We start from the raw sequence: 24,002 nt of genomic DNA on the forward strand, positions 1-24,002 counted from the left end.
GACTCCATGCTCCCAATGCAGGTTCGATTTCTGGTTGGCGAATTAAGACCCTGCATGCTTCACAGTGTAGCCAAAAAATAAATAAATAAAAGGCTTTCCTAAAAACACCACCAGCAAGTTCTACTTGCATGTTATTGGCCAGCACCGAGTCACAATCTCTACCCCGAATACACATGGAGTGATCTAACTTCAGACCAATACCTCTGTGGGGTCACACTCAGCACTAAGGACCCCACTCTCATCCAGCCTCAGTGGAGAGGCAGCCAGAAGTCCCTCGTAAATTGTGAGTCGCCACCCAGGGTGATTTATAGGAGAGATTTATTTGAAGAAATATTACAACATATAAAAACTACATAAAGTCTTATTTCCACTTCATACAGTGGTAAATTTTATATAATGCGTAATAAAAAACTTTTAAAATCCAGAATGGACAAAGTACTGCACAGTTTGATCACTAAGTCAAATTAGCCAATAGGCAAATCTCACTGAAGAGCTTCATGTCAGCCAAGGCCACAAACACCGCATACGACACATCTGAACTGACTGATTGACATGTGAAAAATACAACAATATCAGTGCACGTTGGGGATCTCTGGTGGCAGAAACATGGGTGATAGGAGGAGAGAACTAGTCCTTGGCAGCCTCCTCCTTGATTTTAGCTGAAGGGAAATAAAAGGGAGAGTCACTGCAGGGAACGTATGTTACAGTAAGCAACAGACAAGTACAACAGGTACATCAATCAGGAGCTATGTTAATACCCAGGTGTCAATGTTAAAGGATGACCAGGTAAGTACCTGTGGCAGCTCTGTATCAACATTCAGAGAGACTGAGTACTGCTCAGGTGTCCCCTAAAGGCTTCTAGACTGCCTGGGTTAGGGTCCACGGTGGGCCCAGCCAAGCCAGACTCTGCCACAGGACAGAACCGGGCCCCAGTGCCTGTCCACTTACCCACCCGCCTGCCTGCTCAGTCTCACAGCAACCCTGAGAGAGACGCGAGGCCACTGGGTGAGTCGCCCCAGTCCCAGAGCCTAACGTCACACCCTTGCCGAGTCCGCCCCCACCATACCTGAGGTGCTCTCGCGCGCTTTGGCCAACATGCAGCGCTTGATCTCCAAGCCGATGGCTTTGGCCAGTGGCGGCGGCACAGCATTACCCACCTGCAGGAGGGAAGGAGGGCGACACCTGGTTTGGCACGGCCGGAGTCAGCACCAGCCTCCACTCAGACCCGGGCACTGGGTCCCTGGCCTCAGGCTCACAGGGGCCTACAAAGCCCTTCCACTGGACCCTCTTCCCACCCCAAACACTGATGGGTCAAGAATCAGCCAGAGAAAGGGGATTTAAAGGGCTTTAGAAAATCTCAGAATCCAGATACAGAAGCCACCATGTCTTACTTCTGGCTGAAAGTTGATACTCTGGGAGAACAGCATGTTGAGGGGGGTGAGGGTGGTGTGAAATGGGAAGGTCTCGCTGTAACCCCAGCCATGCACCTGCATTACTTGGATGTACCTTAATTAAGAGCCAAAACTAGTACTCTGAGGAACAGGAGGAAATATTGGTTCATTTCAATGCTTAGTGACAAAACAGTGAATTTGCACCACCACATGCTCAGCCTGCTTTGTGTGATGTGCTGGAAGTTTCCTTTGGGCTAAATCTCCTTCAGCTGTCAATAGCAACCACACGCTTAGTGATTCCGCCTGACCCATGAGGACCCGAGGCCCCAGGGATGGCGGGTTACCCGCTTCTTACCACCACCCTCCTGGGAATACTGAGGCCAGCCAGTCAACCAGCTGTGGGGGTTCAGCATCCCCTCAGAAGTGACTGTGTGAGCCAAGCTCCCCACGGACCCACCCCACCCTGGTCTCCCTCTCGCCGGGCCTGCATGGTGGGAGCTGCCGGTCGGCCCTGCCTCAGCGTCCGTCCACTGACCTGCCGGTGCTTGTCCAGGATGTTGCCGAACAGCCGATAGGTGTCGGGGAAGCCCTGGGAGCGGGCGCACTCCCTGACGCTCACCACTCGGTGCTGCTCAGGGTGGAGCACGCGGCCCTGGGGGCGAGAAGCATGGTGGGGGAGGGTGAGAGAGGCAACCACCTACGACCGTGCCACCGGAAGCCCACGCTGGCCCTGGCCAGCGAGTCCGTCCCCACCAGGCCCGAGGGGCCCGCAGACCTACCTGCTTGCCCATGGGCTCGGGGTTGGTGACGGTTGTGCTGAAGAAGCCATCCCACTCGAGACGCCCGTAGAGGCCGGCCCAGTGGTTGTGCCTGTTCCCAGTGTGGGGAAGGCACCAGGGGATAAGGGTGTTGAACTGTCGGGCCGCAGGCTCACAGGGCTTGCCTGCAGGGAGAGAGGGCTGTGATGGGGCCGTGGGGGCGGGGCGTGAGGACAGTCCACCGGGCGGAGCCTCCCCATAAGCCCTGCTTTCAGCAGCCTTTATTTAGAGCAGGGACACCCAGGTCTGGTGGGTCTGCACCCAGCTCAGGGCCGCTGGGCTCCTGAGCCCCTGCACCTCCTGCTGAGAGAGCCTGAGACTGTGCCCCTTCCCTTGAGCCCCCCGCATGGCTACAGACCCTAAGGGGGCCAGAAGCTTCGCACCAAACAGGAGGAAGCCATACCGGGAGGCCAGGGCACGGGGAGGGGGTGCCCCACCTTCCACACAGGAGCAGACCCCACGGAGGGCGCCGCTGCTGCTGCAGCCGTTCTTCTTGTCGTGGTAGTTGTACCGCAGCTTCCGGGCCAGGGTGCCGTCAGAGAGCCGCACCTCAATGTTGGGCAGGTCACGCCAGTCTGAGCCCGGGGCCAGGGGGATGTGCCGCATGCGGGCGGCCACCAAGGCGCTCATGTCCTGGAGGAGCACAGCAGGCTCGGCTGTCGCCCAGTTCAGGGAGCACCCAAGCAGGTGCCATACGGGCTGGGTGCTGTCGTGGTGGGCACTGGGCACATTGGAGGCGACTAGGAGCCCCCAGGGGCTTGTATCTCACTGGGGGAGACTGACAGTAACCCCAGTGCACAGCCTGGAGTCATACACATGCACTGACATCTCCAGAGCGGGGATGTGGGGTAAGGGAGGACGGGTGAAGGGGCGGCTTCGGGCAAGTGCAGGGAGGGTTTGGGAGGAGCTGGCGTGGCACAGGTGGAGCCAGAGGCGGGGAGCCCTGGGGTCTCCCAGAGAACAGGGGTGGTGAGAGACGCGGTGGGAAATAGTGGCCATTCCAGACCTGTTCTAGGGAGAGTGTAAACTCTTCCTAGAGTATAAGGTCTTCCTAGACCTATTACTTCAGAGTAATAAGCTCTGATGAACACTTCCCACTACAAAGTACTGTGGCGGGGGAGGGTGGTGGTGGTGAGAGGGTGGGAAGTAAGAGGAGAAGCCGGAGGCGGTGAGGTGGTGAGGCTGGGGGCCGGCTGAGATAACGCTGGTCTAGGGGTGAGGGATCAAGAGCAGAAGGAGTGGAAGGGGAGGGGCAGACATCAGCTTCTCCACCCCAGGCTGGGCTCCACCCACAGCTCTGTCCCCAACAGGCAGCTGCAGGGAGGTCTGCTCTGGTCACCTTGCAAATATGATCCCTGAGGATGGGCTGGTACTGCGAGCCCCGGAGCTGCCTCTGGAACCAGGACTGGGGCTCCCCGTTGTATGAGATCTCCAGTGCCGAGGCCCCGTTCCGGATCTCAGGGAGGTCGGACATGGTGTCCCGCACGGTGATGGTTCGGAAGGGACCCGAGCTCAACCTGCAGCAAAGCATGGAGGGTTGGCACCTCTGGGACACACAGCTACTGTCACCTGAGTTACAGCTGCTATCCCCGACGACTGGCACCGTCTTCTCCAGAAAAGGGGACCTCGACTTGGGGTCAAAGGGCTACCCGAGGTCACCGGGGCAGCACTCTCCTCAGACCCTGTGTAGAGTGTGGGCTCTGGCTGTGGCCCTGTACTCAGGGTGCTTGGGCAGGATGAGCCCAGAGGGGCACAGCGTTCTGGGGGCAGGCTGGACCCCACACCACTGCTCCTCGCTAACACCTTCTCCGGGCCCGGGCCTTGTCAATGAGGTCCCCCAGCACCACCCTGCTCCCCCGAGCCTCACCGGCACCACAACCACGGGCGGGCAGGGCTCCTACCTGGTGATGTTGCTGACAAACTTCTTGTCGTCCACCACGACGCTCAGCTGGCAGGCCCGGGGCGCAAACACGTGCAACGGCTCCGGAAACAGCGGGAGTGGCTCCCCAGGAGCTGCGGCCAGGATGATAGCTCGCCTCCGAGTCTGGGCCACGCCATACTGACCAGCCTATGCAGGGAGGACCAGAGACGCACAGTCAGCGGGCACCCTGACTCACTGGTCCAAGGGCTGGGGTCCGTGGCATCTGACTTTGGGGAGCAGCTGGCCGGTGTGAAGCTCACCCAGAGAGCCCTTAGTTAACCCACAGTGCTAGTGCTAAGTTGCTTAGGTTGTGTCCGAATCTTTCCAATCCCATGAACTGCAGCCCACCAGACTCCCCTGTCCATGGGATCCCCCAGGCAAGAATACTGGAGTGGGTTGCCATGTCGTTCTCCAGGAAGTTAACCCACAGGCTAACACCTAACCAGAGTGAGACCAGAGGGAAGGACAAGTGATCCCAAGAGGTGGCCGGAAGCCCCTGGAGGAGGTGGGAGTGAACTCAGGAGATGCTCTCAGCCGGTTCTTTAGACACATGCGGGTGCCGTGGTCTTAGCCCTGGGGAGGAGAGCAGCCAGAAGAGACACCAGGAGCTGCGCCTCCCTCCTGGCAGCCCACAGTCACAGGGACAGAACACGGCCGCCAGCGAGGCTTGCTCAGTGAGGCTGAGACACTGTGCAGACTGCCTGGGAGGGCCAGGGGCCGAGTGGCCACCCTCTCCCCTCCACACAGTCACTGTTTTCCAGCCCACTCTCCCTCCTGTTTCAGCACTCGTTTCAGTTTTAATGATGCCATCAGTTACTGAAAAGGCACACACAGCGCAGCTGCTCTTCACAAGAGGCCTTGACCCCTCTGACCACCCCAAGGCCCTGTCACTGCAGACAAGCCACTGAGAGCCCCCTGGAGTGTCACCACGCACACCCTTTAGGTGTTCATAAGCACGTCCATTCACCCAGAGAGACTCGGCTGTTTAGACTATAGAGCAGTTTGGTCTATGTGCGATTCCTGACCCACCCTGTGTGGGACTCTAACTGCTACCTGGAGTTCCACAGCTGGGCACCCCTACACCCCATCAGGGGAAACAAGCTGGAAACGATGCGGCAAAGAGGTCTCTTGCACACGGCCCCTCAGGACTTGCTGGGGTCCTGGCTCTGAGTTCCTCCAGAACCTCAATGTCAAAGGCTCCACAGTGCAGTGAGGGCCCCAGCATCTGCCTCCACCACACTACAGATCATCACCCTATACAGCCTGACCCTTTGAGGGGTTTTGTTTTTAATTTTTAGCCACATTCAGCAGCATGCAGGATCTCAGTTCCCCACCAGGGATCGAATCCACACCCCCTGCAGTGGAAGTGCTGGGGAAGTCCCCTTTGGAGCTCCATGTTCGGTTAGGGACAGTTGGTTGCAGCTCAGGGATGGCCGCCCCGTCTCTGGCCTCTGTATCTGCCCCCAACCTGGGCCCACCTGCAGCACGCCGAAGGTGCACTGGTAGCCCATGCGCACCAGGCAGCGCAGCGTCAGCTTCAGGACCATGGAGCGCTTGAAGGAGACGAAGTTCCGAACGTTCTCCAAGAGGAAGTAGCGGGGCCGGTAGTAGTCACAGTAGCTGTGGGAGACAGGAGTGACCGAGAGAGTCAGCCCCACACCTGGAGAGAGCAAGAAGGCCTCCTTGGCCAGAAGTCACTCCCAACTGCTTTGATGCTTGTCAAGACGCACCTGCCGGCTCTCAGGGTCTCTCCCTAGTGGAGAGGGAGCTGTGAATCCCTGAAGGCTGAGACCGACGCCTTGCCCAGCAACAGCCTTCTGCAGGAGTAAAGGCTAAAGCGGTGACTGCTTGGCCCTGGCACCAGGCCTTGCACGGGGCAGGCTGTCTAGTTGCCCTTAAGTGGCACTGAACACAGAGGGACTTTTGCTCTGTTTACCTGAGGAAGGAGACCACCAGGGAGTTCTTGAACTTGGAGTAGGTTCGAGAGTTGAAGCGGTTCATACCGCTGAAGCCCTGGCAGGGCGGCCCGCCGCACAGCATCTCCACGTCTCCCTTCTGAGGCAGCTTCTGGCCGCGGGAGTTGGTCACCTCCCCGGCCATGACCAGCTTCAGCAGGACGTTGCAGTCCTCTGTGAACACCGTGGACCCAGGGTTGTTGAGCCGGAATGCCTGGGCCGCAGGGTCCCACATCTCGATGGCCCAAAGTGTCTCCGAGATGCCTGGGTGGGGGATACAAGGACACAGAGGTGTCATGAACTCCCCAGAAAGAGACTCTCTAGTCGGAACTGTGACCAGGGCCACATAGGTCTTCCAGACACAGCCTGTCTGGTCCAGTTTTTAACAGGTTGTGTGGAGAGACCGCCCCCCTCCCCCCCGGCCCCGGAGCGCACCTGCTTGGTGGAAGCCTTCCGACAGTCCCCCACAGCCAGAAAACACGTCCAGGGTCCGCAGCTTCGGCAATTTGATTTCTGTCTCCAGTTCACTTGGCTCACAAGTCTGAGATTTCGTCCTGTTTTTTCCTGCAGGAGATGGGCCCCAAGTCAGAGCAGGGTCCTGATGGGCTCTCCTCAAAGCCCCTGGTGACTCAGAGTCCACCTCATTTTGAGGGAGGTAACATCAGAGGCTGCTCTTCCATACTGATTGACTCATGAGTATCCGAGCTAGAGGACACACACTTGAAGAGGAACCTGGGGGGATGACATACCACGACATACCTTTCCCCTTCCCCTTCCCTTTATTTCCGGTGCTCCGGGCGTTGTTCGGAGGATCTTCAAAGCTTTTGCTCTTGGCGTTATAGGCCTGAGGGGGAAAGAACCACAGTGGTCTGCAAGAGAAACACCAGTTCCCCTCTCTAACAAATAGGCTTTAAGTTAATTTGATAAGAATACACTTCATCTCTCCCTAAGTATGGCCAGAAGCCAAGCGAGCTTTTATTCTAATAGAGAAAAGGGGAAAAGTCTATTAATAAAAATGTTTTATCTAGCTGACAGAAATTCCTGCTATTTTAAGTACCTGGACTACTCATTCTAAAAATAGGCAAATGTCATAATCAGGCTGTACAGACCAGAACCTGGGGGAGACATGGGTTATCTTAAGACCATACATGCCTGTCACAAAGAAGCCGTGCTCAAACAATTTAAAAGTGATTAGCTTAAATCAACAGACTCCTGGCTCTTCTCTCAATAACGAGGCCACAAGCTCAGCTATGAAGGGACTGGGGGCAGGGATTCATCTCCTGGGGCTAGAGGTCCATCTCCCTAACTCATAGACACTGACCAGACCAGCGGAGGCCACCTAACAGTCTACAAAAATTGTTATTTGTGTGTGAGTGTGTGTGTGTGTGTTAATTGCTCAGTTGTGTCCGACTCTTGCCATGGACTGTAGCTCACCAGACTCCTCTGTCTATGCAATTCTCCAGGCAGGAATACTAGAGTGGGTTGCCATTCCCTTCTTCAGGGACTCTTCCCAACCTAGGGATTGAACCCAGGTCTTCCGCATTCCAGGCGGATTCTTTACCGTCTGAGCCACCACGGAAGTCTGAGTTATTGCATTGCTGCTATGCTGCTAAGTCGCTTCAGTCGTGTCCGACTCTGTGCGACCCCATAGACGACAGCCCACCAGGCTCCCCCGTCCCTGGGATTCTCCAGGCAAGAACACTGGAGTGGGTTGCCATTTCCTTCTCCAATGCATGAAAGTGAAAAAATAAAGTGAAGTCGCTCAGTTGTGTCCGACTCCTAGTGACCCCATGGACTGCAGCGCATCAAGCCCCTCCGTCCATGCGATTTTTCAGGAAAGAGTACTGGTGTGGGGTGCCATTGCCTTCTCTGGAGTTATTGCATTAGGATGTTAAAATATTTCATTTTGCTTTAAGTGTTAAATTCCAGATCAACCTGAGTGTCACAGACTCGTGCTCTGGGTAAGTAAACTTCTTGGGCACTGTGTCTGACCCAGAGGCCCTCCCTGCTGTGAGCCCAGGGCCCCACCTCGAGAAAGTAGAAGCGATCGGGGCCACCAGCGGAGAAGTCCTGGAGGCACTGAGGCAGGTCCTCTCCGTACTCCACGGTGCAGCGGCCCTGCACGGCCTTGAAGTCCACCACGGCCTCCTCATCGCTCCAGTAAAGCAGGTTGATGTCTGCGTGGTAACTGGCCGGGGTAGACTTGTGTGTATTCTCCGGCCTGGGAGTGCAAGAGTCTTTGTTAGTTCGTTTGTCGCCAAGTTGACAATGAATTAAATGGCATATTCCTGGGGATATGCTCATAGGATCAGTGGGTAAAGACTAGGCCCCATGCCTCACTAAATCACCTTGATTTACTAACCCCCTTCAGATCAGATCAGTCGCTCAGTCGTGTCCGACTCTTTGCGACCCCATGAATCGCAGCACGCCAGGCCTCCCTGTCCATCAGTCGGCACTAAACACCACAAAGTGGAATTTCTTACCGTGAACTCAACTAAGGGTTTGCTTGCTCTTTATGCCTCCAAGAAGACTGGGTGGGCCTGGGTTGAGACCTGTTGCTGACCTCCTATTGAGAAGCATGTCTAGAGCTGCCTTCTTCTCCCTATGCCCGCCAGACTCCTTGTTCTCTCAGTACCTGTTACTTCAAAGACTTCAGAAAACTTTCCTGTATGTTAGCTAAGAAGTGGAGCAACTGTAGACCTATCTGTATGGATCAGCTTCAGTTTAAGCTCCTAAGTACTATCAGGATCCCAGAAACTCAGTGAAGACCTCGGGACAGAGAGAAATCCCAGAAACGGAGAAGAGGGCCTGGAAAGGACAGGAGGACTGGCAGTAGGGAGGGGGCGGAACACAAGGCAGGTTAAACAGATATCAGGGTTTTGATGGCACCTCAGACAGAGCCCAGGATATTCCATGCCTGCCTTGGTCGCACTCTGGACCTCCGCTCCCTGATTTCTTTTGGACAAAGCTCTGCAGCTTTAAGACAGGAACCAGGGCTGTGCTGCACAGTTGTGGTGATCCTCAGCACCCACCAGGTAATCCGGAACACCTGGGAGGACTACCTCCTCCACCCGCTAGACCACCACTGTGTGTGCGGTTCACTACCTCCCATGACTCAGGCAGAGGCCCCTGGAGGGCACAGCCCTCACCGACCTGTAGAACTTGTTGACCCTGATCTTGATGTCTGTCTCATTGGGCCGGCCGTTGCTCTTCTTGCTGCAGAAGATCTCCTTTATGCGGCCAATACGGTAGGGCTCAGGGGCATCCAGGTTGCTGCCCTTGATGTAGTCGGAGTACTTCCGGTAGTGTTCTGGATACAGAGCTTCATCCACAGGCTCCTTCCGGGGGCGTTTCACAGGACTGGACAGCTTGATGCTGCAGAGAAGTGAATGCTCTGAGTGACTGAACATGAAATGTTAGAAAGTGGTTCGGTGTGACTGACCAGTGATAACCACTGTTTAAATTCCAGCGCCTGAACTAACGCAGCTCAGTACCCTGATCACAGATTTAGAGATTCAACCTCATCCACACTTTGACACAGGTACTCCCGACCTGTGCTCTGGGTCTCACTGCTGAGGTTGTTCACATTCTCCCTGCGCCCGGCCTTAAGGCAGGACCTCCTGGCAGGTGATGTGTTCAGCTCCATGAGTGTGAGCAGCCGTGATACACAAGCCCTGCCCTGGCAGGAGAGTTGCCAGTGAGCTTCCCCTTGCCTCGGACAGGCAACTTATGAGAAGGAGAGGCCCTGTCAACCCAGGTCCCTGAGTGACACAACAGTCTGAGTCCCTGAACCACAGTGGACACACAGTCCAGGCAAGAGGTAAACTCCTGTGATCTGAGAGTTGTGGCCGTGGCATAACCTACATTCTGACTGAGGCACTAAACTCAGGCACTGCGGGAGAGGCCAGGGGAGAAGATGGGCAGTCTGGGCTAGCCAAACCTGACCTGGCCATGTACTGGCGGAATCATGCCATCACAGCAGATGCCAAGCTGCCAGGACCACAGGGCCACACTCTGAAGACAGGAAGTTAAGCAGTTCAGGAGGGCAGCTGCAGTGTGTTCCCACCAGGCCCCCCAAAGTCTGTCAGGCCCCAGAGACCCTCTGAACACCTGTGCTCTCACTTCCGGCTGGGCCAGGAATACCTGGTCAACAGCCCTACAGGGCGGCCTCCCCTTCCAGGCCAACAACTGGTGTTTCAGGGCACTATGTACACCCACTTCGCGGGGCTGGGAGGACTGAGGCTCTGCAACTCAGTGCATGGGTTGATTGGGTTGAACCCATTCAGTTGAATGGGTTCCAATGAGGACTTGAGGAAAATAAGTCAGGAAACTGAGCTAAGCTTGCCAAAATGCTGGTTGTAAATCCAACCACACACTAGTTCTAAGAACCAACAAGGAAGGGATCAAGTATGGGAAATATCTGTGGCTTTGATTTTTCCCTGAAGAGCCTCAGTCCTTTGATGTGGAAGTCTTTTGATGCAATTCCCAGTTACCAAGCAGTAACTCACAGTCAGCCTTTACACTAAGCCAGGTGCTGTGCTAATAAGCACCTTTTTTTTTTGAATTTTAAATTTTTTTGGCCACACCATAGGGCATGTGGGATCTTAGTTCCCTGACCAGGGACTGAACCTGTTCCCCCTGCACTGGAAGGGCAGAGTCTTAACCACTCAACCACAAGGGAAGTCCCTAAAAAGCACTTTTAACTCACTTATTCTTAGAGGCCTGGCAGGCAAGACAAGATACTCCTCTCCCCATCTGATAACGGGAACTGGGGGCGGGGTCTCTGACATGACCAGCTGGGCAGGAACCCATCACTGACCCCAGCATCCTTCTTTAGCCAGCTGGCTCTGTCTGACTTCCTTCACAGATAGCCTCACTGCCACAGAAGGACAGTGGCTCCACACAGGACCGCTGGATGGCGTCTGCTCACCACAGACGCCAGTGCGACGGCTCGACAGCAGCTGGTAGTGGGCTGAGGTGGGGGGCACATGATGGAGTCAGCCTGCTGCTGGCCCGGAGCGCCCGGCCCCGCTGGCTTCAAGGGGCACTCACTTGAAGGTGAAGGCCTCAGGAGGGAGGTACACGCCATCGCCCACCCGGTACTGGACCCCGTTCTTGGTGGCGAGGCTGTAGAGGACGCGGCCTTCCAGGTCCTGGAGCTGCTCCACGACCCTGGGGATTTCCTTCTGTCTCATTTCGGCCAGACGCGCACAGCTCGCGCAGAACCTGAAGGAGCGGTGGACAGAAACCAAAGGCCCTTGAGTGGCTGGTGGTGACTGTAAGCAGCTGCCGCTGGCGTATTTCCAGAGACTCCGGTGACCAAGAGGAAGTATGCACAGATGTTAGAAGGCACTGGCTCTCCTGCACTTTTATGTTCACACTTTGATTGGGGAGCAAAGCCCAGAGATATGCACACCAGGAAAATGTCAAGTCAACCCCACTTCTGAGTAGCTGACATAAAAACCCAGAGACATTAGCAAATGACCTAGAATCTGGTTAGGAATCCAACATGAATGATAACGCAGACCACGGTAAAGCCAGGAACCCAAACCATGTCAAAGGAGGCTCACGCTAGTATCTCTAAAGGCTGAAGAAGGATTTGGTCAAATACAACATTCCTGATTAATAAACCCTTCAGAGGAGAGTTAGAGTGCCTTAAAAACAGATCAAGCCCGAAAGCAGCCCAGGCTGACTGGAAGTACCAGAGGCAGCTCAGAAAACCCTCCCAGCCTCACTCCCACACAGTGCTCATGATGGAAGACTCCAGTCACCACCTTTAGTTAAAAAAAGGTTAGAAAGGAAAACAGGAGCACTAAGCATTTAAGAAGCAAACCTCTCTAAAAGCATTAGAGTTAAATGGAATCAAAGACCTCACTTATGAGGAAAGACATAGATTTGTAGGACAGACACAGAAAGACACACCCTATCCCTGAGTGGGACAGCTTCTCATGGGGGTGACCCCGACCCCAAACCAGGCTGTCCACACACTCACAGCCACTGCAACCGAGTCAGGCTGGTGTCTGGTTGGCGGGGTGGGCAATCAGAGGACAGGGGGACAGCAGACCCAGCAGAGAGCATAGGGCAAGCAGGGGGGTCCACACACTCACACAGCATCCTGGAGCAGCGACAGGGGGGCCTGGGAGCCCAAGCCCCGCACTCACTTGTACTTGTTGTCCTCCGTCGGCTGAGTTTTCGGAGGGGACTCAAATCTCGCGTAGTCTTGGTCATACCACAGCTGGTAGAAGTAGGTCTTCCCGTCGTCCTCCGACATCAGGGCCTCGGGGTCCACGCCTCCCTGGGGATGGGGCCACCGTCAGCCATGATGACCCCGCGCAGCTAGGGGCGGGGACACATGCAGGGCACCGGGGACTCACCTCCAAGGCCCAGTTCTCCGAGGGCGCCTTATAGATGACCTGCACCTTGCTGTGGATGTACGAGAGCTGCATGTCCTCACACTCGTCGACCAGGAACAGCTCCAGGGGGTCCGATGTGGCCCCGAGGACCGTGTCCGTCCCAGCACAGAACCAGTGGGCATGGAACATCTGCCCATTGCTGCTGTCCTCCCACAGCGCCGTGACCCTGGAGCCAGAAGACGGGGAGGAAGAAGGTTCTAACTCGACCAGTGGAGCTGGACCGAGGCTCCTCAGAAGTACAGATAATTGTTTGGTGTCGCTTGCGTGTGTGCTCAGTCGTGTCTGACTCTTTGTGACCCCATAGACTGCAGTCCACCAGACTCCTCTGTCCACGGGATTTCCCAGGCAAGAATACTGGTGTGGGTTGCCACTTCCTTCTCCAGGGGATCTTCCCAACCCAGGGATCAAACCCAGGTCTCCTACATTGGCAGAACTCTTTACTAGTGAGTCACCAGGGAAGTCCATTTCTTGGTTTTAGTCTAGGGCAAAGAGCTGCTGCTATTTTTGCAAAACAGGCACCTCCTGCTTTTACTCAAAGTGTGGGCTGAAGTCAGGCGGAAGGAAGGATACAAACCTTGCTAGATACAGTGGTTTTGAAGAGTCGTCTGGAATTACAGAAACACAGTCCCCCACTTCCAGGGTTTCCGAGTCGATGCATACCTTCTTGTAGTAACTCTTCTTCCCGTCAGTCTGAAAACAAGAGCTTAGTTTCAAGAGAGGATGGATCTGAAGGTCTGTGCAAGGCCTGTCCTGCTAGTTCCTGCTGCTTTACAGAAAAGCATAGCTCATGACGGTTCCTCTAAACAGCCGTGAGCTCCAGCAGCCTGGCTACTTACTACAGAGAGCAGCCCCTCCCCTGGCTGGAAGCCTGCAGCCGAGGCACTCACAGCCCTCTGTCGCCAGCTCCGCCCTCCTTTGTCAGCAGCAAGTCAGATCCTAGCCTTCAATTAGAACAGCGCCGCATCCCACTCATCACACCCCCTCAGACACACGGACCCCCTTCCTTCTCTCCCACAAGGAAAGCTGGTTCCCACCACAGGGCCTCAGCCCTGGTTCCTCTCAAGGACTTTCAGTGGCCAGCTGCTCTCCAACCCTTCAGGATGTTCCAGCAAGAAGCCTCTGTGGCCCCAGCCCCCTTCCCGTGCCCCACCCGCCTGCCAGCACTTGTGTTGCCCAGACCTAGAGCAGTACCCAGCAGGGGCAGGCCTCAGGCTTGCTGAGGGAACTGGCCCGTCTCCAGCTTATGGACACCAAGGGACCAATGCGGAGAACGTATTCACTCTCCAGCTGTGGCAAAGAATTTGACCCTTAGGCAGGTGAGCACAGAACCCCCAGAGGCAGTCTGCTAGTGCTCCCGAACACCAGCTCCTAGCGACGGGGCAGTGAGGGCTCTCCTCAAAACCAGCTTCACGGGGACTAGCCTCACACACCAGGACCGTATCAAACGCCAGCTTTGGAGGGCGAGGAACATCGAGTCCTTGAGCGTACGAGTAAAAACACATTTTTGGCGCCTGGCCACAGACCCCAGCCTCTCAGCCAGCTCTGCTCTGCTCGCGGCTGCGGGATGCGTGGGCAGGTTCCTCACTCCAGGGCTCCGGCAGCTCTCAGAACGGCTGGCAGTGAGGCACCTGGCTGCTCAGCAGCGCAGCACGACGACAGCCGAGGGCCCACTCCTGGATTACCTTGACGGCATCGCCAACCCAAGAGATCCGATTCTTATTCTGCTTCTTTTTCTTCCCCTGATGCATCTTTTTGGGTGATGGCACCTCTGGAATATTGTCATCCACTTCCTCGTCATCGTCTGCCTCCTTCATGGCCATGTTGGGACACCTACAAAGTCACTTGTGATAAGCAAGGTCTTCTTTAAAAAATAAGACCAACTGGGAAATGCCTGGTGGTCCAGGGGTTGGGACTCTGTGCTCTCACTGCCAAGGGCCCAGGTTCAATCCCTGGTCGGGTAACTAGGATCCCACAAGCCCCCACAGCGCAGCCGAGAAAAAAAAAAGTAAAACCAACTGAAGGTGTTTCACTAAGAAAACAGGGACAGGTTTGGTGATAACACCTTGCCTATTCTATACATGTCAACCCAGCTGTCCCACACAAAGCCTATTTGCCATCAGCTGGCATTTCCCTCCATTCCAAAAACAATCATTGGCCAAACTTACCTCCTCTTTTGGCAAGCCTGCTTGCTCCGTCCGCTACCACCAAATTTAACCATATCCTTACAGGCCTTACACTTTCCACACTCAGGCTGTTGACAAATCTAAAACACATAATAAAAAAAAAATTAAATGGCCATTGGTCACAGCTGATAACCAGTTTTTGGTGAATTTTAAAATATGTAAGTTTAACCTCATTAGAACTCAGGGAAATAAGAGTTAGGAACAAGACGTGAGGTTTGTAAAGGTTAACCCTGAGACATGGTGCTGGCGCAGGTATGGGGAAAGGAGAACTCAGGTGGCTCAGAGGTAAGCTGGTGACACCACTCTGGAAAAGTGTTCTAGATCAAAGTCAAGTATGCAACCTACACCATAGCAATTCTGCTTCCAAGCAGAGATGAATCACAGAAGACACATTAGAATATCACACTGCCCATCACCGAGGGATAGGCTAGGAGAGTCACAATGAAATACTATGGAATAAAGTGGTAACTAGGTCTACTCATATCAACACACAGTAGTTGTGAAAGATGCCAGTTTATGTAAATAAAAAAAAAAAATTTAAAGCTTGGATAAGCACGTGCTAGATGAAATAAAAACCAAAACAAGAACAGTGAGGACAGGGAATTCGCTGGTGGCCCAGTGGTTAGGTCTCCATGTTTCCACTGCTCGGGGGACACGGGTTCAACATGCAAATTCCTATTCAGGGCGACCACTGAAGACAGAGGAGACCCTCAGAATCCAGGGACTAGTGTGAATAGAGGGTGGTTCTGAAGGCAGGTGCTATATTTTCACTTTTAAGCTTTCATCCAAATTAAGTCAAATAAGACACCAAAACAGATCTGATCTCTGGGTCAGTGATAGAATTAGAGAGATTAATTCCTCCAGGGTGAAGTAAATACATATTATACTAAAAAATTCAGAGAGAGGTCGTCTCAGGCCTCAAAACTAAGCTGGACGAAGCCCCCCCTTTCTGAGGAAAGTTCCACCATGAGACAAGACAGGATCCTGGGAGGATGACCCCGCTTGGAGGAAGCAGTGCTGGCCTCTGTGGGGCAGTCACCCCCCTTACCCTCACACAGGGGCCTGAGGACACAGCGGGACGTGGCCAGACTCCGTTGTAGCAGCAGCGGCACTGATGGCAAAGTGCCTGAGCGTGCCTCTTTTGACAGCTGTCCCGTAAGACATGCAAGTCCCCCTGGATAACTAACTCCTTCGCTGAGCTCTGTTTTTGGGGGGTCACGTCTACGCAGTAAGAGTCTCAAGCCAAAAAGAGAAAAGAGCGAGCTCCTCAGAGATCATGAGGGGCAGGAGAGCCGGCGTAGGCAAGGTTACCTCACAGACGCCACAGCGTCGGCGCTTGAAGGCATTCTCCTTGTCTTCCTTGTCATCTTTTTCAATTTGCTCCGCAAAGAAAGTGTCAAAGATCTGGTAGACTAGCTTGGTGGTGGTGGCCTTGGTGGGGCCCTTGTCCTTCTCTTTGGCGGGTTGCCGGATGGTCTGCCGCCTCTCGGCTCGCCTGGAAGAGAGATTCCACGGTGTTAGCAGCCCAGGAAGAGCTCCCGCAGTGCCCTGCCTTCCAGACTCCGTCTCAGGTCTTCAGGCTCACTCCTGCTGCACCCTCACCTTTTTCCCAGGGTGACCCCGGCCAGTTTGATGAGGTCTCTCATGCAGGGGCTCAGGAAGATGGGCTGCTCGTCACTGTCCCCAGCCCGATCGTAACTCTCTACTTGCTCCACCACGAACTGGGCATGCCGCAGGAGAGAATCCTCTGTGAATCGATTCAAGTTGAGCATACAAGGAGGAACTGTGGTCTTTTGGAAAAAAACAAAACAGAAGTTTCTCTTAGGCTTAAGCAAAACTGGTTTACGTCAAACATGCTTCTTATCTGTATCACATGTAAATGGGACTTCCCACGTGGCTCGGTGGTAAAGAACCCGCCTGCCAGTATCCTTTCCCAGGAAATCTCATGGACAGAGAAGCCTGGAGGGCTGCAGGCCATGGGGTCACCAAGAGTTGGACCCAAATCAGTGAATGAACAACATCACATGTAAACAATCTGTGAATCCCAGATAATGAAAGACCTAAGCCTCTTACCTCAATCTTATTGATCAGGTCTTCGTAGGTGGAGTCAGGGTTGCTCTGCAGGAACTCAACCACTATCTTACTTATGTAGATCTTCTCCTGCATCACGCTGAATAGTGGTGCGTACTCTGGGCTGGGATCCATCAAGATATACTCGGCAAATGCTGGAGTGGATAGACGGACAAGAGCAGTGTGAGCCTGACGGCAGCAGCAGGAGCCAAAGGGCAGGGATGAGGCTACGAGGCTTATGGAGCAGGCAGGGTCATTCCACACTCAAACGTCAAAACCTAAGAGGCACGGTCAGGGTTAACTCATTCAGAAGGGGCCTGTCGGAGCCAACCAGAGAACAGACTGGCCAAGTGGCTTTCCTCTAGCTCGATTCTGGCTTTTGGAATTTGGTCTGGGTTTCAGCTGTAAGGTCAGTTCCAGGGTCAGTTATAACTAGTATGAGAAGCCATCCCAATCAAGCCTGACATGCTTCCCACACAGCCACGAGAGCCTGAGACTTTCCAGAGCCCAGCCAAGCCCGGTCATGGGAGCCTGAGACTTCCCAGAGCCCAACCAAGCCCCATGGAAGACAGAAGCATCTTTCAGATTCCAAAACAGTCCACAGTTGGCCACATACTTACAGGTGCTAAAGCCAAGAAGAGCCTTTTCACCTCCATCAAAACCAGCAATCCACCATTCGTTTATGGGGCCAAAATTTTTGCCATTAATACCACCTAAAAGAGGAGAAAAAGGTTTCTTGAAATGAAGTAGACTAAGAAATGGCAACTCACTCCAGTCTTCTTGCCTGGAAAATCCCATGGACAGAGGAGCCTTGACAGGCTACAGTCCATGGGGTTGCAGAGTTGGACATGACTAAAAGAATATGCCTCAAAAACCCAAGCAGGTTCAGTGGCACTGAGTCCCCACCTGAGCCCACACCTCTGATCAGGTGAGCCGGGCAGCCTTACTGGAGCCATCAGAGCGAGACTGCTTGTAGCTGCTCACAGCCCACACTCTGTTCGGTTTACAAACTGACTGTTTACAAACTGACTGAACATTCCCCTTACCTTCGGGAGATGGGTCATCCTCGTATATCGGCTTTGCTGAACCAGAAAAGAGGAGCTCGACATCTTTCTCAATGAGGCCGGTGTCGATCGGGCAAAGGTGACCGCGTTTACAGTACACGCTAGACGGGGGACAGAGGCCATTTACCAGGAGACCAAGGCAGGCAGGAGTACAGAGTCAAGCTCAGACATGGGGAGATGAGGTGTGGTCCCCAGACTCCACTATCTCTCTGGCTGCCAGAACCCTGGGTCAGTACAGTGCTCTTTCACCCCATAGCTTCTGATTCGCCCACCTGGGTACCAAGAGTAAGAGTATGAGAAGGGAATGTGGAGAGGTCAGCAAGACCGACAGTGGGAAACCTCATAGGGGAGCCCCTGGCGCGCCCTCCCTTGGGGAGTGGCTTGTGGAGACGCACTGGCTGCTCCAATACATCCTACCCAGACTTGGGCCGCCGCTCCCTCTAGCTCCAAAACGTTCTTGTTGCTGAAAATGAAACCTCACACCCACTGAGCTGTCACTCCTTCCCCCCTCTTGACACCATCCCGGCAATTCCTGATCTGCTTTGTTTTTCTGGATTTACTGCTTCACACTATTTTATATGTTAGTTTGCGTTATGACTTTCATCTCAAAAAGATTAAAATAATGCGTGTTACACATCATAAGAGGCGAGGCGCATTGAGGACATGAGAAGGAGGGACTTCCACCTCCCTCTGGGGGGTGAAGCCTCAAGTTCAAGAACATCCACCGCCTAGAGACGCTCCATGACACTAGGAGACTGTGCATCATTGAGCAGGACGCTGAATTTGAGAAAACAGGATGGGACTGGGGTGGGTTCTGCTTACGGACCTGCCTGTGCTGGCCTCAAGGCCAGAGGTGCTATGCAGGTCTGAGAGTATCCCCCGCCACAGTCCCACCGCTTAGGCCCCTGGATGCCAAGAAATTCTCATCTTGGAATCTTACCAAATTAAAAAAAATGAACACATGAGCACTTGAGTGGAGCTCTTCCACCAAGCATAGCAGACAGACATGGGTCACAGTTCTGCCATTAGGACCTGAAGCCGTGGGAAGGATGGACACATACCCACAGAGGGCAGGACACAGTGGACTCACAGAAGGGGAGGATCCAGGGCCCAGCCTGACAGACTGTCCTCGTGCTCCGTCAGGAGAGGTGACATCAGGGAGAAGTGCCGAGTCCCAGGCCGGGGCAGGGCCCACTAGTGTGCAGAAGGGGCTCGTTTCCACCTGCCACCTTCAGCCCAAGGACCAGAGGTAAACAGAGTCCCCAGCTAACCCAGGTGGTCTGGCTTCAACGGCCTGATGCTCAAAGGCATGCCATTCATGGGACGTGTGTTCTTATTTCCCAACCCACAGGAAGGAGTCTGGGGCAGACCTGTTCTTGAGGAGCCACCCAGAGACCCCAAGCGCTGACACTCCTGATTACAGTGGCCCCAGCCCCCGGCTCTCGCGAGCCTCTGCCCCAGCAGCGCCACAGGGAAGCACAAGGCCGTGAACATCAGCAATGCTAACAGCACGCTTCACTGGTGCTGTCAGGCAGAGGTTTGAGCCGGGGAGTGGCCGGGGAGTAGACAGCGTCCCAGTACGGATCAGGCACCTGCTCGTGGAGAGGGAGAGACACACCCAACCGCAGCGAGCATACAGAGCACTGTGAAGAAACACACTGGGGTTTCCTAGAGTGCCCAGCCCACTGTGGGGCAGGAATGTCAGAAAGACTATCTCGAGATGATTCCACCTAACGCCTTGTAACAGGCGATCCAGCCGCCCCTACTCTTTTCTTGTCCAGGGAGAGGAAAAGCACGTCCCGAGGCCTGAAAGGAGACATGAGCTGGAGCCAAGCTATTTCACAGAGAGAAGCAAAGGGAAGCACCTCCAGTGAGCAGGAGAGAGCAGAACGAAGGAGGCTAGAGAGGAGGGGGACTCTGCTCAATCACAGGCTTGTCTGAACCCCAAACGCAGTCCAAACTCCACTACCTACACCAAGAAGACCCCAGCATCATTGCCTCGGCCTGAAGAGCCCCGCAGGATCCAGCCCCAGCCCTGGGTCCCTGTTCCCCGGCCACATCCCCTACCATTCACCCCACCGGCCCCTCCACTCCAGCCACACAGCCTCTTACCTAGTCTTCCACAGCCCACATGCCCCCCTCCCAGCCTCCACCTGCTGTTCCCTCCTCCTGGATGTCTTTCCCTCACTATCTCCTTGGCTTGTTCTTAAGCTGAGGTCTTTGCTCAAGTCCCTTCCCCTCCATTCTGAACAACTTTCTCCCACCCACTCTCTCTGCTCCCCATGCTTTTCACATCCATCACAGTGTCGCTACCCACAGGCACAACTTGTTCTGCTTCCATGAAACCAGGGGCCTGAAGTGCTGTATCTATAATACCCACTGCACATAGCTGGCCCTCAGTGGAATGAATGAGCTTTAGGATATTTACTGACTCAAGGGCCTTCCCTGGTGGTCCAGTGGCTAAGAAGACTCCATGCTCCCCAATGCAGGGGGCCCAGGTTCAATTCTTCAGGTAACTAGATCCCACATGCCAGAACTAAAGATTTGCAAGCCACAACTAAGACTTGACACAGCAAAATAACTGATTTTCGCAAGGATGTTTACCTACTCAAGATCTAACAGGAATAGCTTTAACAACCAAAGACCTACCAGTCATCTACCAGCTTGGTGGCCCTGAAGTGTTAGCAGCTTAAGAAATGTTGCAGATCAGGTGTTGAAAACTTTACTAGGATATTAAGAACTCAGGTGTTTTTAAGAAAATGCCTTGTTACGTAAGTATATTAGTTACCTGCGCTTCTTTGGTGACTTAGTGGTAAAGAATCCCCCTGCCAATGCAGGGGACACGGGTTCGATCCCTGGTCTGGGAAGACCCCACATGCCACAGAGCAACTGAGCCTGTGCACCACAACAAGAGAAGTCACCGAAACGAGAAGCCTGCACACTGCAACTAGAGAGTAGCCCCTGCTCGCCACAACTAGAGAAAAACCCGTGTAGTAACAAAGACCTAGCACAGCCAAATAAATAAAAAGATCCAGCAGGATTTAAAAAAAAGAAAAAACACACAAAACCTATCAGTTACCTGAAGCAGGTTAGTTTGTGCTGGGGCAAATCCTCGTAACTCTCAAAGCCAGATTCGTTGGCATCAAAGATGGACAACCTCTCGTTGGTCAGTATCTGTATCTCTTCCACCTGAGAGACATTGGACCAGTGAGCCAAGACACAGGAGACGGTAACTATACGGCTGAAGACAGAGCTGGAACTTACCGCATCGGGAGGGTGCTGCTCGTATCTCAGCTCAGGGTCGTCCAGGTACTGTAAGCACTCAGTGCACTTCGGAGGATTGGTCTGTGGGGACAAGAACACAGATGGCGCTCAGAGAGCCAGGCCTAAGCCAGTCCCTTAGCGTCACACAACGGCTTTTCTTCCCAGGTGTACATTTACCTTGGACACTACTGCTATTTTGGTTCGAGTCATTTTCTTCTCGGTTCTGGGAACAAAGCAGAAGGTTTGTTTTAGTCATTACACGACATGTCAGAATCTGTCAAAGTTATACTGGATCCAGACACAGATGAGTGCCAGCTGCTGCATAAGGGGCAAGTGTGTCTTTACCATGCAGAGGGGACCTGCCTCACACAGCAGAACTGGCATGCCTCAGTCCTGCGCTCACTATCCATCACACGCAAAGCTAAGGCTGCTCCAGGAAGTCACTGAAAGTCAAAGTGAAGTCGCTCAGTCGTGTTGGACCCTTTGCTACCCGGTGGACTGTAGCCCACCAGGCTCCTCTGTCCATGGGATTTTCCAGGCAAGAATACTGGAGTGGGTTGCCATTTCCTTCTCCAGGGGATCACTAAACGCCCCTTTTTCTTTCTTTCTCAGACAACTGTTTAGTATTATGATCTGCTTGGTAGAAAGACAAAAAATAAGTTCTTACAGTTCTCTGTATGTAGTTCTGCGTCTCTTCTCCTCCTAAGTAGAGAAAACAGAAGAGTGAAGGGTAAAAAAGTCTTTTCCATCCAGACTATGTTGCAAAGTTAAAGAATTTTATGTACATGGTTATCACAAAACCTAGTCAGAGGCAGGAAGGCAGTCAGAAAACCAGTGAGACCCAAGCCACCTCCAGTGTCTAGTCTTATAAACAAAATTATTATAACCAGACTTCCTTAAAAGACTCATAAGAGACTAGTTTTTTAAAAAAAGACAAAAACTTTTGTTGTTTAGTCACCAAGTCATGTCTGATTCTTTTGTGACCCCATGGAACTACAGCCCACCAGGCTTCTCTGTCCATGGGATTTCCCAGGCAAGAATACCAGAGTGGGTTGCCATTTCCTCCTCTAGGGGATCTTCCCCACTCAGGTACAGAACCCGCATTAGCAGGTGGATTCTTTATCCCTGAGCCACCAGGGAAGCCTGACAAAAATTAGCTCTCCTATATTAAGTGATACCTCAGTAAGTATATAATTGATATGGGGCGCTATGGACTGAGTTTTGTCCTTGCTCCCCAACCCAATTCTTATGTTGAAGCCCTAACCTCAAATGTGGCTGTGTTTAGAGATGAGGCTTTTAAGGAAGTGACCGTGGTTATGTGAGGTCGTAAGTGGGAGAGACCTAATCCAATAGGACACCAGAGCGCTCTCCTCCCTACGTGCTTGCACAGGGACAGGTCATGTAAGGACCCAGCAAGAAGGCATCCGTCCACACGTCAGGAAGAAAGACTTTTCCAGAAACTAACCCTGCTGGTACTTTGATATGTGAACTGTATTCTCCAGAACTGTAAGAAAAATAAACGTCTGTTGGTTAAGTCACTCAGACTGTCGTATTTGGTTATGGTACCATCCCCACCCCTGGTGACTAATAAGAGAAAACTTATTTCTAGAATTATTTTGAGTAAATGAAGGAATGCTAGAACTATCACTCTGCAACTCCCAGTGAAATAATGGATTTAAGCAATGATTGTTAAAAACAGATGAAAAGGTGAAAAGCTGAGGGGAACTTTATAATGGATGGAGCAGGCTGAGGGCACCTGGGTTCAGGGATGAGTCCTGAAGCCTTACAAAGATAACCATGCCTCTGGTGGGATGTAACAGGAAGCACACAGCACCACCTTAGAAGTCCTCTGGGAAACAAGAGACATGCCTCTGGTCCAGCCTCTGAGCCTAACTAGTGGTCTACAGGGGACAGGGCTCTGGGAAGATGTCAAACCTGAGAACCCACTAATGCTATGCGTCAGCTGGCTACTTACACCAACTGCAAGTAAGAGGATGGGGTGGCACTGTAGATGACACAGGGAAGACAAATAGCAAGTAAGCATATCGTACAGACTTAGCTGGGGTTCTGACTCAAACAGCAAAACACACAATGCAGACCTCAGAGAAATCTGAACAGAGATTGGACTTTGATACTGTGGTGTTAGGAAAATGGTATTGTGGTGATGTTTATTTAATTTTAATATTTTTTGATGTGGGTCATTTTTACAGTCTTTATTGAATTGGTTACAACATTGCTTCTGTTCCATATTTTGGTTTTTTTGGCTACGAGGCGTGTGGGGTCTTAGCTCCCCAACCAGGAACTGAACCTGCACCCCCTGCATTGGAAGGTAAAGTCTTAACCACTGGACCACCAGGGAAGTCCCTGTGATGATGTTTAAGAGACTCCTTTCCTTTTTAGAAGGAAGCACCTTATAGAAGCACTTCTGTTAATATTTCAGTAATATGTCTGGGATCTGTTTACCAGAGTGAGGGAGGGCAAGGAGAATAACTGAGGCTTGGGTAAAACATGCCCAGTCATGGGTTGATAACTGATGAAGGCTGATGAGAATATGAGGGTTTGCTACCCTTTTCTGCCTACTCTAGGGTACGTCTGAAAGTTTCCATGAGGAAAATTGTTTATAAATCACTTTAAGATATTCCAACCAATGGGATGTTATGAAATACAGTAGAATTGAAAAAACAAGAGCTTACCTTTTCATCTTCATCTTTCTCATCAGAAACTTGTGGCTTTACTCTTTCAGGTTCTTTCTCTTCTGGTCTCCGTTTGCTAGCTCTATTGGATAAACAAATAAGCCAAATGTCAGCTTAAAACCTGTACTGCCAATTCACATAAAAAATGACAAACTAATGCCTCCCTATAGAAAAGCAAAATATTCAGAACAGATCTGGTGAACAGACACTTTCTTCCCATCCAAAAGAAA

The 24,002-nt window shown here is 52.9% G+C and overlaps 1 protein-coding gene across 3 annotated transcripts in view; it reads right to left on the minus strand.

The window, feature by feature from the left end:
- Positions 1-301: 301 nt before the first annotated feature.
- The window catches only part of DNMT1 (DNA methyltransferase 1), a 77,661-nt gene continuing 53,960 nt past the window's right edge, over positions 302-24,002 (minus strand). For 2 of the 3 annotated variants that reach the window (XM_055544295.1, XM_055544279.1), the window contains 30 exons: positions 23,773-23,854; positions 22,545-22,583; positions 21,747-21,781; positions 21,257-21,302; positions 21,080-21,160; positions 20,895-21,004; positions 17,798-17,916; positions 17,372-17,464; positions 16,755-16,906; positions 16,284-16,471; positions 15,993-16,176; positions 14,664-14,761; positions 14,181-14,328; positions 13,073-13,188; positions 12,460-12,664; positions 12,247-12,380; positions 11,138-11,311; positions 9,239-9,460; positions 8,114-8,306; positions 6,845-6,929; positions 6,521-6,649; positions 6,067-6,349; positions 5,609-5,750; positions 4,111-4,277; positions 3,549-3,726; positions 2,647-2,842; positions 2,171-2,334; positions 1,927-2,043; positions 1,067-1,157; positions 302-659 (listed from right to left, as the gene is read on the minus strand). In XM_055544295.1, coding sequence (XP_055400270.1) covers positions 628-659; positions 1,067-1,157; positions 1,927-2,043; positions 2,171-2,334; positions 2,647-2,842; positions 3,549-3,726; positions 4,111-4,277; positions 5,609-5,750; positions 6,067-6,349; positions 6,521-6,649; positions 6,845-6,929; positions 8,114-8,306; positions 9,239-9,460; positions 11,138-11,311; positions 12,247-12,380; positions 12,460-12,664; positions 13,073-13,188; positions 14,181-14,328; positions 14,664-14,761; positions 15,993-16,176; positions 16,284-16,471; positions 16,755-16,906; positions 17,372-17,464; positions 17,798-17,916; positions 20,895-21,004; positions 21,080-21,160; positions 21,257-21,302; positions 21,747-21,781; positions 22,545-22,583; positions 23,773-23,854 — 4,003 coding nt within the window. In that variant the 3' untranslated portion in view covers positions 302-627. The remainder of the gene's footprint in view (positions 660-1,066; positions 1,158-1,926; positions 2,044-2,170; positions 2,335-2,646; positions 2,843-3,548; positions 3,727-4,110; positions 4,278-5,608; positions 5,751-6,066; positions 6,350-6,520; positions 6,650-6,844; positions 6,930-8,113; positions 8,307-9,238; positions 9,461-11,137; positions 11,312-12,246; positions 12,381-12,459; positions 12,665-13,072; positions 13,189-14,180; positions 14,329-14,663; positions 14,762-15,992; positions 16,177-16,283; positions 16,472-16,754; positions 16,907-17,371; positions 17,465-17,797; positions 17,917-20,894; positions 21,005-21,079; positions 21,161-21,256; positions 21,303-21,746; positions 21,782-22,544; positions 22,584-23,772; positions 23,855-24,002) is intronic. The other variant, XM_055544288.1, reaches the window with a different exon arrangement.

The sequence above is a fragment of the Bubalus kerabau genome, chromosome 1 (genome assembly GCF_029407905.1).
Source record: "Bubalus kerabau isolate K-KA32 ecotype Philippines breed swamp buffalo chromosome 1, PCC_UOA_SB_1v2, whole genome shotgun sequence".
NCBI classification, from domain to species: domain Eukaryota; kingdom Metazoa; phylum Chordata; class Mammalia; order Artiodactyla; family Bovidae; genus Bubalus; species Bubalus kerabau.